At 32.5% G+C, this 12616-nt stretch overlaps 1 protein-coding gene across 2 annotated transcripts in view; it reads left to right on the forward strand.

Moving 5' to 3' along the window:
- Window positions 1-887: 887 nt before the first annotated feature.
- LOC125074397 (probable chitinase 2) overlaps window positions 888-12616 on the forward strand; it is a 34368-nt gene continuing 22639 nt past the window's right edge. For both annotated transcript variants that reach the window (XR_007120102.1, XM_047685720.1), the window contains exons 1-2: window positions 888-1042; window positions 12112-12276. Coding sequence is in view for 1 of the 2 variants with exons in the window: in XM_047685720.1 (XP_047541676.1) it covers window positions 967-1042; window positions 12112-12276 (241 nt within the window). In the remaining variant the exon portion in view is untranslated. The remainder of the gene's footprint in view (window positions 1043-12111; window positions 12277-12616) is intronic.

Raw genomic sequence — 12616 nt, forward strand, 5'->3', positions numbered from 1 at the left:
AGAAAAGGGTAACTCCCGGTCGCCGGTTTTTCTCACTACATTTTATATATGTATATGTTCGACTTCTGTATAATATGTTTAAGTGTTTATAAGATGTTCGGAATAATTAAAGAAAATATTCAACAATTAAATTACTACAGTAACTTTGAATCGTTATTTTTCAATAAAAAAATGTTGCCGACGGCTCTTATTGAAAATTAAATCGAAAGGATCCTCAACGAATCATAGTTACTACTTAACATATATCTAATTAGGTATTATTCATTTATATATACTACATGAATAAAAAAATAAAAAATTATTGTATTGAAATTATTTACGTAATAAAACATACTAGGCAAATATTATCAAAATAATATGTTCAAGTATAGATTTTCGTAATAACAATTCCTTATTGCCTATTGTTTTAAACGAGTCATTCTGAATGATTTTTTCCGAGTTACCATTTTAATAAAGAATTCAAAATGGCAGAAATTTTGTAAATCCATATCAATTCAATACTGTTTGTCGGTAAATACTAAACTCGTGGACGACCAGACTGAGTTGCTTATAATACGGTTGTCTCGATAAAGATGTTTCGGGAAAACCCGCGAGAAAATCATGCTGTTGATTTTGTTGTTGTTTTTTAAATATTAGAATATCTAAATCAAGATATGACTCCATACCTCATCATATTAACGCGACTACATTTGTAAGTACGCATAACACCAATTGAAAAAACCGATCCTAAATAATAGTTATTTTGTAAAAATCAAATTAATCAAAGGAATCGCGATTCACAGAAATCCCAAAATTAAATCTAAACGCTTACGCTTGAGAAGTCTTGTTATAAACAATAAAAGATGTTTTCCCAAGTTCATTGAAAACCACTAATCAAGATAAAAGCGCTAAAGACATTTCCGCGGGTCAGTCCGCGCGTGTACGCGTTAAGAATTACATGTCGCGTGATATTTCGTCCAAAACAAAATGGCGGCATTTATAAGTTTATTTTTTTTATTTGTGACACTGTTACATGACTTAGCCGACGGCCGGGGATTGGCAGGTACGAAGGAGGTTTTATTTATTATTATTGAAAAGGAAAATGTTTAATTAGAAAATTTAAGGTTATCTTACATGCATGTCATGTAAATGCAATGTAAATTATAACTCGTTCTACAATGAATTAATACTCGATCTTGACATTGTACTCACGTTTATTTTTTTTTTAATACATTATGTTCAATTTTTCCTAAGCAAAGGCTTTTAAAATTATGCCCTATTTTTTGTTTTTGATATTTTACGGTTACATAAATATGTTATAATTTAACTAACAAAATGGCCTCTGTTTTGAAGCGATGACGTTATTTAATACTTAAATCTAAATATTTTTACATCTAATTCAGAATCTTAATTCTGCGCAATATCATTCTTGCTCGTTGATTGCCAAAAATTCACCACCGGTTTGTAAAAAATACCACTGACCTGAGGAGATACAACGAAAGAACTTAACGGGATTTTAAGTTATAATGTTATACAACATTCTACTTAAAGGACAACTTAAACATAATCATTGGAAATTTAACAAAATAGTACGTATGTATGTAGTAGTACGTAATTTTCTCTCTACATTGTCCTTACGATGTACATGTCTCCTAATAAGTACTACTAATACTATACTAATAAGTAGAGACGTAACGCTCCGTTCCCAAAGGGCAAAACGGGACCTTATTATTAAGACTCCGCTGTCCGTCTGTCAGTCTGTCCTTTCTGTTGCCACTACAAAAAAAAAAACTATAAACCAGAATAAAATAATATTTAAGGGGGCTCCCATACATCAAACGATATTTTTTGCTCGTGCTCAATATCGAGAAAATATTGATAACGGCAAGAGACAGACAGCTAGAAAATTCACAGAATATTGAGTTATATATTCACTTTGAAAATAAATAAACAAATCCTATAAACGAAGGTGTTTTTTGCATAGACATTAGTATGAAACCATTCTGACGCGATGCCGACTCGGACTTGGCCGGTTTTGAATCTGTCCAAATTATATTTAACTTCTCATGTGAATTGGAATCTCTTCAAGGAATAACCATGCTTTTCTTACTTGGTTTTCTTTTCCGAGTTCGCATTTCTCTTCGTCCGGATGAAATGGATTCTACCGGATCCAATCTATATCTAGGGACCCACTCAAATAGAAACAAAAATTACAATCTGTATTATCGCTTTGGAGTTTAGTTACACACCCACGGACATTTTTATATATAGAGATTTCACAGGTAAATAACACAACACAAAGTCTAGAAAGAACTATGATGTAAAAAACTATTAGGTTATTTTTTCCAAAAAAGGTATTTAAAAGTGTAACAGAAATAAAAAAAAAAAACAAAGCATACTAATGACAAATAGAGCCTTTTAAGGCTCTTAAGAAATTAAACAAATTTACGTTAAAGATAATCTACATCTCTGTACTGTTTATTAGAACTCGTGAGTCGCTCAGGAAACTGCTCGTTTATTTAACAGACTTTTACAAATTTCGAAACCTTTGGTTTTTGTTATTTAATCTAAATCTAAGTTGACAACGTCTGTTCGAACGATTTACATTTGTTTTTTTTTTATATATATACAGCCACAGTACCGCTCTAACCGGCCAGTAACTTCTTTGATTTCTCTAATATGAATTCTTTGTTAAATCATAACGATTCAATAAATTGCAATCAAGAATCATTTTTAATTTTCTGCATATCTACGGCTGGAGCTCTTTAAAATGAGACAGTAACCGATTTTTTATGTGCAGCTATCGTCCCATAATCACTGAAGCAAAAATCGGCTTACGCTATTAATACATAGGACTAGCTGTGCCTGTGCAAGCGACTTCGTGCGCGTTTGTATTTAACAAAAAAAAAATTGTAGCCGAAGTTACTCATTATTACATCAATCAGTGAAAGTCCCGTCAAAATCAGTCCAGTCGTTTCAGAGATTAGCCGGAACAAACATACTGATCGACAGACAAAAAATATATAAAATGTTCTTTCGGGATAAGCAACTCGTATATACATCATATTCATTTAGTAAGAAGTGGCTATTTTAATATTACAAACAGACACGCCAATTTTATTATGTGTATAGATTGTCACATGATTTTACCAAAATGCGATTTTTGTCATAGTTCCTTCCACATAAACGGACAAAAGGTATGATTTGAACGGGAAAAGGCGTGTAGTGTATAAGGGCACTTGATATAAACTAAGTACGCTGAATCGACATAGTCAATATACACATTTAAACACTTCATTATATGCCTTATGTTATGAATATATTTATGCGAAATTTGATACGTGACGTCATCACTTAAAAATTCAAATTCATTGTTAAAATGGAAATTACAATATTAGAGGCATAATATCTAAGAATCTTTGAGTAAGATTATATAAAAAAAATCTCGCTATTATATATATGTATGTGTGTGTGTAACATAACAATTCGTATAAAATATGTCATTAGAGATAGAATTCTTAGTAATTACTGTTAGATATCGATTATGAGTATATAATATGGTGCATTGCTGATATATACTACAGAATATCTTACAACGTTCAAAGTTTTTCAGTCATTAGACAACAAACCGCTATGTCCCTGCGCTTTAAATCTGTAATATCTTTGAAAATATTCCCTTAAATTACATGCTGTAAAGGGCCATATTGATCCATATTAAATACATAATGTATTTAAGGTACTTAATTGGATAAGGATTAATGCTGTATTACTTAAAATCGCTTCGAAAATAAGCCATTATTTATCGTAAAAAGTAAAGTATAAAAAATGGTTGTTGTGGGCTATCCCTAACATATAGACATATACCATCGCGGACTTTTTTGAAGACCTTTTTAAGGTGCATAATACTGTAGTACATTATTTTGATCTATCTCGTAGGGTTTAGCCAACGTTTGCAATATAAGCCCAAAAAATGTGTTTATTTACGACATCACTTCAGAAACCTCTAAAATTGTCAGTGTTTCTCTACTATATCGTGCATGTTTTATACATATAAACCTTTCTCTTGAATCAATCTATCTATTGAAAAAAAACCGCATCAAAATCCGTTGCGTAATTTTAAAGATCTAAGCATACATAGAGACAGACAGCGGTAAGCGACTTAGTTTTATACTTTGTAATAACTAACAAACTTGTCAAGATAACATCAACTACAATTATTGTATTTTTTTTTATTACATAGTTAAGAGGCCGGATAATTTGGCCACCAGGTGGTAAGTGGTCATTACTGCCCGTAGACATTTGCGCCTAACATTTTAACAATTTCTTCCATCGCTTTGGGTCTGTAGTTACGCTGACTAACTCACATTTAAACCAGAACACAACAGTACTAAGTATTGCTAGTAGGTGGTACCTACCCAGACGGACTTACATAAAGATCTACCACTAAGTAGTTTTAGCGCTTACGTCATACATATTGGTACTCTTTTTCGGTTGAATTCTCATACAAAATACTTCTCACCTCTATGCTTTGAAGTTGTGACGTCACTGATGTTTATGAGTTGGTGATTTAGTTTCAATTGAGTGTTTGAGTTTTTTTATCTAGTCATTTTGTTATTGTTAGCAATATGGCCAGTGTGTTTATCAGTTACGTAACCTTTTTTTAAAGTTTTATTTATAAACAGACATCAGATAAATTGACTGATTTCGTGTTTTTACTTTTTAATTGTTAGTAAACAATAATATGACAAGCTGCTCATCTCGACATTGTTCGGGTAACACAACGAAACCTCTCAATACATTTTCTCCCCCATTTTTGTAATATTTTTCATTGATACTCCACTCTTTTTGTATGTAGCGTGATGGTATATAGCCTATAGCCTTCTTCGATAAATGGGCTATCTAACACTGAAATGTTTTTTCATATCGGACCTTTCTTATTCCTGAGATAAGCGCGTTCAAACAAACAAATTCTTCAGCTCTGTAATATTAGTATAGATATAAAGAATAAAACAGCGATTATAACATATTTAAAAGCGGCTTATATAATCAAATATTACTAAAAAATATTATTCAAAACGATCCTAACCTTTAACCGAGAGTCGTGATGGCCCAATGGTTAGAACGCGGACATCTTAACCGTGGGTTCAAACGCAGCACCACTGAATTATCATGTGTTTAATTTGTGTTTATAATACATCTCGAGCTCGGCGCTGAATGAAAAATTACTACAAACCTTCTCCTCAAAGGAAGAGGGGGCCTCAGCTCAGCAGTAGGACTTTAGCAGGTTTTTAAGCCGTATAAATAGGAACTGTACGTAACTGCTACTGAAAATCATATATCGTTTAGTGACCTGCTGTGTGATTCTGTTTGAATTGACTTTCACTCATAATATTTTTACAACCGACTTACGTTGATACGCCATTTTGAGCCCTATGTACTTTAAAATTTATAATAATTATAGTCAATATCATATATCACATACTGATCTTTTACGCTCGCGTTAAGTAGAGGTATTCTGTAATAAGAAACTAAAATCTCTGCTTTGCTATTTTAAAATGTATCGAATACAAATATCAAAACGGCGTATCACAATCGGTTGACAAAACCGTCAATTGTCAACATTTCACGAGTGATATTCGAAGTGAATTCTAATAGAATCGCACTGCTGCGGCGAATTCGAGTGTCTTTTAACACCTCTACTGATCCGCCATTTTAAATCATACGTCAAAAGGCGCAGCCATTTAAACGATACACTAAAGCAACGATGCAATTACTTGCATTGTCAAAATTTGATTATATAAGCTTTGCATATATAATAAGATGAAAATTAATTTTATACATATGTTAATTTTTAATTAAATCTTAACAACAATATAGTTGCTTTAGTTTTATTATACGTTGTGAGCTAAACGTTGGAAACCGGATCAAATTCTGCCGATTTAAAAAACGAAACAATCCATTCAGTAATTTACGACTTTGCCGTCAATAAATATACAGAATGAAACCTTCTTGGTATTTTGTTAGATATTATGAATATATAGAACGTGGTCGCATCGAATTATTTTGCGAGTTACCAATATTTTCAGTAGATTTTTTTACATTTTTAACTTTGCCGTTTCATAGATTCATGTCATTTGTAAAATATACATAGGTAAAGAAGGCATATTATTCGAAACAAGATTATATAGATGATAAAAAAGCGTGGAGTTAATGCTTGTTGACTTCCAGGCAGGAGACATAACATACATATATAATTTAACTAACATGACTGTATTTTTAGATGTTGAAAAAGAGTAACAACTGAGTTTGTTGCCGGTTCTTCTCGGTAGAATCTACATTCCGAACCGGTGGTAGTTTTACTTTAAATAGTTTGTTAAATGACGATTCAAAAGTGCTTATAAAAGCCTACTTGAATAAAGTATATTTTGATTATGAAAGCTGACTCGCAAATGGTCTATCCGATTTCGTTATATATCTCAATGGCGTTATTTATACATTTACTTACCTAAGAAATACTTGTATAGACTTCAATTAAATATAGTATTTGTGCAAATCATGACCGCGTTGAAAAGTTCCAAGAATGAACGCGGCGTTTCGTCGTTGTATCGCAATTCCGATATTCTCTCGGAATTAAACTGTCGCCGTTCGCCAGTGGAGGCATTATCAGAATATTATTTATACAAGTACGCTCATAAACGTAATTTTGAATCGCCATGTTACTGTGTTGATCGCTACCACCGGTTCGGAACGATCTACCATTTTAATTGCAGAGTATGTCAGTAAGGTACAATTCATTTTTTATATATGTCTAGAAATCAATAAATCTGCAATTAAAGTCTACGATTTTTAATCTAATCTTGTATTGATGGAGCCGAGATGGCCCAGTGGTTAGAACGCGTGCATCTTAACCGATGATTTCGGGTTCAAACCCAGGCAGGCACCACTGATTTTTCATGTGCTTAATTTGTGTTTCTAATTCATCTCGTGCTCGGCGATGAAGGAAAACATCGTGAGGAAACCTGCATGTGTCTAATTTCAACGAAATTCTGCCACATGTGTATTCCGCCAACCCGAATTGGAGCAGCGTGGTGGAATATGCTCCAAACCTTCTCCTCAAAGGGAGAGGAGGCCTTTAGCCCAGCAGTGGGAAAATTCACAGGCTGCTAATGCTTATGCTTGTATTGAGTAACATGCCTTATTTATCGATGTATTTTTTTATATTTTATAATTCTAAAATAAAAGTAGCTTATGTTACTCCTTCTTACATCAGCTATCTGCCAGTGAAAGTCCAATCTAAAACAGACAGACAGACAGACAAAAATTGTAAAAAATGTTATTTAGGTTTAAGTACCATGTATACATACATATGCATTTAGTAAAACGCGGTTATTTTAATATTACAAACAGACACTCCAATTTTATTATATGTATAGATACGAACACCGTGCCCCAGAAAGGATGTTTTAAGTTAGCGAATTCGAAACTAAGTGTATTGTGACGCGGTGTGATACATTAGAATTTTTTTTATACTATTACACCAAGATATTATTATAAGCAAAAATCCTTTGATGAAGTAATATGTATATATATATGACATTAAACTCTATTCACGCGTCGGCCATCCGATTAAGTTTAAACTTTGTACAGTTGTAATGGCACGTGTACGAATATTTCGGACATAGTATCATCATCGTACACGTGACGCACGATTTCGGTAACTATATACTTTATCTTATAAATTAATTTAACGTATACTATATTTGTTGACATAGTATATATATATACAATAATAATGGAACTAATTTTATGTATGTGTTTTTAAGGTTGTTTTTTAAATTAAAGTAGATGATGCAAAAGCGTGGAGCTAATACTTGTTGACTTCCAGGCAGGATATTATATATATATAATTGTAACAAAACTTGGTATTTTAAAAGTTGAAAAAGAGTAACTACTGAGTTTCTTGGTGGTTCTCCTTGGTAGAATCTACATTCCGAACCGGTGGTAGCTTCACTTAATATAGTTTGCAAAATAACGATTCATAGGTGCTTGTACAAGCCTACTCAAAAAAGTATATTTTAATTTTGTTTTTTTTTTTTTTTTTAATTAAATATAGGTATATATTTTCCTGATAATACACAGACAGACGGACAAATTTACAAAAACATAATATTAACATTTATGACGATTTTGACTGTAATAAATTGTACGATTATATTCACTTCTAAATGTATTGATTTGTACATAATATATCACAAATCTAGTCACACAGGTATAAGCCGCGGCAATTAAAAAGAGATTTAAAAATGGCGGCCGAACTCGTGGCATAAACCTAAATCACTATAAATTTGCTTTTGAAACGCGATTCGTTTTGTTTTTTTTTTTTAATTTATTATAAAATATTTCGAAGAAAACAAAGATGGAATGATAGTATCATCCATACATTTAAAAGTACATCTTACATTGTAAGTATTATAATTGATCGTATATTATTGACGAAGCCAGAGTTGCCAGTTCGAACGAGTATAAATTACTTTCTTAAAAAAATAATGCAGGCAAATAAAAAAAAAATCTAAAAATAAACAAACCCTTAATCGTGGTTATTTATGTGTCTACATAATGTCACACTAATGAAAATTAAAAAAACGATCAACTTTGTTATGTTAATGTGCGTGACAGACACTTGGCACTCTGATAACGTCATACTAATTTACTAGTGTGCGTTTACTCAATGAATTTGAATGATTCGATTATTATTTAATTAAAAAGTAATCGTTTTTAAATTAATTGGTTTTCCCGGAAAGCTTTTTTTGCTTTTCACCATTGTCTAGGCAAAGGTAATCGACAGTGCAGCCTAGTGTCAGTGTTTTGACGACAACCAGATTTAATATACAACATTGACTACAAAAAAAAAAAAACAATCGTATTTTCCTCGATAAATTTATGTACGATTAAAATAATCGAAAAAAAGGTTTACCATGATACTTTTCTCTTTTTTTTATTCAAATTGACCCGTTTGACTCAGACCGGTTTTTGTATTCTTTTTTCGAATTACATTTGAATATTTGCGCGGATGTTTAATAAAATCGTTTTATTTCATAACTTAAATTAAGAACGCCGGAACAAACGCAAAACTCACTACAAACTACTTTATATGGGCACTAATCTTGCCTACAAATATGATTTCAAAAGAGTTTTTTTATGGAAAACAAAATTGATTTTAAAATGTGTATGCTATACGTACTCAAATCCTCTCCGTCGTATATGAATCTTTTGCTCATTAGCACGTGTATATTATATTTAAATGCTTTTAATGTGCAATTCATCATCTAAGTGGGCATTTAACTTCAATACGTTCATTATTATCGAGTACATGCATAAATCTTTTGTGTTTTTAAGTTAAGAGGGAAATAGGTGTCTGTTATCTCTTAAACATACATACATACTTACTTAAACATACATTACATTCGACCATGAATATTATTTGTACTACTTTCATACCATAGTAGGGGGGGGGGTGTAGTTCTAACTTAAAACGTTCACGATAGAATTTCTTAAGAGTAGATGGTACCTACTTAGATAGGCTTGCACAAAGTCCTACCCAGTCATTGCTTCACATAAGATTTCCCTAACATGTAATGACATAAATATCTGCGGAATTTTAGTATAGAAACAATTCAACTCCAAAACGACACAAGTCTGTGCGTTAAACGCTAGAAGAACAATTTTCCGTCTCCACCGAAACAAAGACAACCTTCAAGCAAGTATCCTAGTTATTCCTCAAAGGCCAGTAACGTACCTGCACACCCCGGTGTTGCAAATGTCCATGTACGATGGTATTCATTTTCCAACAGATAAGCCTCCTTGTTAGAAACCTATTCCATAAATAAAGTAAAGTATTTCTTGTCCAGGACGGATGTATTTATTTTGTGGAATAGGAAACTCGTTGTTAATGTTATTTACCTTGTCGTGTTTATATAATTATAATCGATTTCGTTATCTACTTTATTGTAAATAATATTGTTAGTAACATTATATCGAGCTTGAAGTTTATAAATAGTAAGATTGTTGTTTTTTTTTTCTCAACTGCGCATAATTATTATGTCCGATTAAAAAGGTTTTATATTATTTGATATATTTTATATGTAACATTGTTCACTTGGGAGGGTTGTGCATGCCCGTCTGGATAGATACTATTATATATTTTATCGCCAAACAGCAATTTGTTTTTATGTGTTTTTGTATTTTAATTCCCAATGTTGGTGGCGCATTGGTGATGTGAGGAATAGTAAATAACTTAATATTTCTTATAGCGCCAATGTTTATAGACGGTGGTGACCACTTACCGTGAGGTAACCCAATTCCTCATCTGCCAACCAATATTATAAAAAAGTATACCGGCAAACATAAACAGTAAAACATTATTTTTTTATTGGTGTCAGTGTTGGCCCAAGTGTTGGCCCAACAACTACACCGGACGGTGGTCGAGTCTCAAATTACTCAGCCGGATGTTGGGAGCCCACTTAAGAGCTCAAAATATGCGCGCCCTAAGAGTGCCTGTTAAGCTAACGACTAAGGAAATCGGCTTATAATGCCGTCGACGTTGGGAGTTGGGTCCAAACCGATTTCTGTCACGACGGCCAAACTCACGGGAGACCAGCCAACTACGCAAGACATATTAGTGCACGTATCATTAAACACAGATGAACTAACTCACTCTCACAATCCGATGGCATGACAAATCCGACACGAAAACTTCAGGCACAGGACCATCGGCTAAACGGCTTTCGAAGCAAGGGAGACACACATTCCAGGGCTGTTACTGAGAATTGTTCAATAGAAAAACCCAATATCTTATCGGCCTGACCTGGTGTTTGAACTTTGAACTTCAGAACGGTTTATATAAACATCTAAGTATCGACGAGTTGTCATTAATATATACCTGTAATCTAACTAATTAGCGTTGTCAGTTGTTATTCGGTAGTTGTGGACATTAGGCATGTCAATCAGATGCCTACGCCTCACACAACAATAGTTCAATAAGGATAAGTCGTGCAAATCTGTTTTCCTCAAACGTATATACAATTTAATACTCATTTTGATTTGAATATATTAATATCACGTTGACCTTTAATATATTTGATAAGCAGATACGAAATTCGAATAATATTTACAAGTCGAACTTTAAAACAAGAATAAAATGTTAGATTGTTATTTTGTTTTTAATAACCTTAACAAAAAGGTTAAATCTAATTTAAATAATGGCGGATCTCTTTTTTATTAATTTTTTTTTTAACAATGGTAATCTTTACGTAGTATAAAGCTAAGTCGCTTTCCAACATCCGTGCGCTTAGATCTTTTACACTACGCATCTGATTTTAATGTAGTTTTCGTTAATAAACAGAGCAATTCAAGAAGGTTTATATGTATAATGCCTGCATAGTGTAGTAGAGGAAACCAGATAAATACTCTTTTCCTGGCCGAAAAATAAACAATAATTTTTCTTTTTATGTTCGTTCAATCTAAAAATACTTATTACCTTATGAATCCGGGAAAGGTAAAACTAATCTACTTACAAATAGTCAAAGAGCATAGTACCATTTTCTCTTTGCCCTCTTCTGTTTATTAAGCCGACGTTCTTTGTTTGATAGCGTTTTCTTTGACGAGCTTTAGTGTTACCAAGAAAATTTGGAAATAAAAATACAAAAAAAAAATCGATAAAACGTAACAAAATATTACAGTCACTTTGGAATTGCCATTTTACAGAATTGTATTAAATGTAAATCTACCACCAGTTTTGACTGTAGATTCAACTGAACCAGGAAGAAACTCAGTCTTTTCAAACATTTGAAATACAAGGTTATGTCAATCAAATACAATGAAATCTATATAACATATCTTGCAAATACTGAAACATATTGTTTTCCTTAATTTTTCAATTGGACAAACACTATTAATTTTTAAACACATTTGAATTTCTTAATTGTATAGATGACCAAATTTAGATAATTTCTTAAATGTCACCATGAAGAAACTAATATATGTCCCTTGTAATTGCCTTGATATTTCATAATTCGAAGCCCACTTACGCTTATACTGGATAATATATATTCTAAAAATTTTTTTTTTTTACAGGATCGTCACATGACAAGGTTATAGTGTGCTACGTGTCCCGATGGTCAGTGTACCGGCCTGGAGCTGGTAGCTTCGACATATTCGATATAGAGCCGTCGCTCTGCACACATCTTATTTATTGCTTCGTCGGCCTTGACGAGAACACGTTTAAGATCACTAATATTGGTATGATTTGATTTTTAATTTGGTTCATTGGGGAGAACAATTGGTTTTAAAATAAAGATCGCAAATTATAAGAAAACTTGCATTTATGCCGGAAGAATTTCTCTTACACGTATAATCCAACAATGGCATCTTCTCTGAAGCTTCTGAGGAAAGATTTACCCCTTGTAAAAAACAAAATAACAACCCATAAACACTCCTCTTCATCCCTATTCTGGGTAAAGTACTTTTCACTTTATGTACAAGGTTAGAAGCTTATCCCACTAAAATTACAACAATGCCTTTTCTGGTTATACATGTTTCGAAATTTCATCCAGCATTTTTTTTGGTTCACACCCAAAAT

Source organism: Vanessa atalanta, chromosome 27 (assembly GCF_905147765.1).
Source record: "Vanessa atalanta chromosome 27, ilVanAtal1.2, whole genome shotgun sequence".
Taxonomy (NCBI): Eukaryota; Metazoa; Arthropoda; class Insecta; order Lepidoptera; family Nymphalidae; genus Vanessa; species Vanessa atalanta.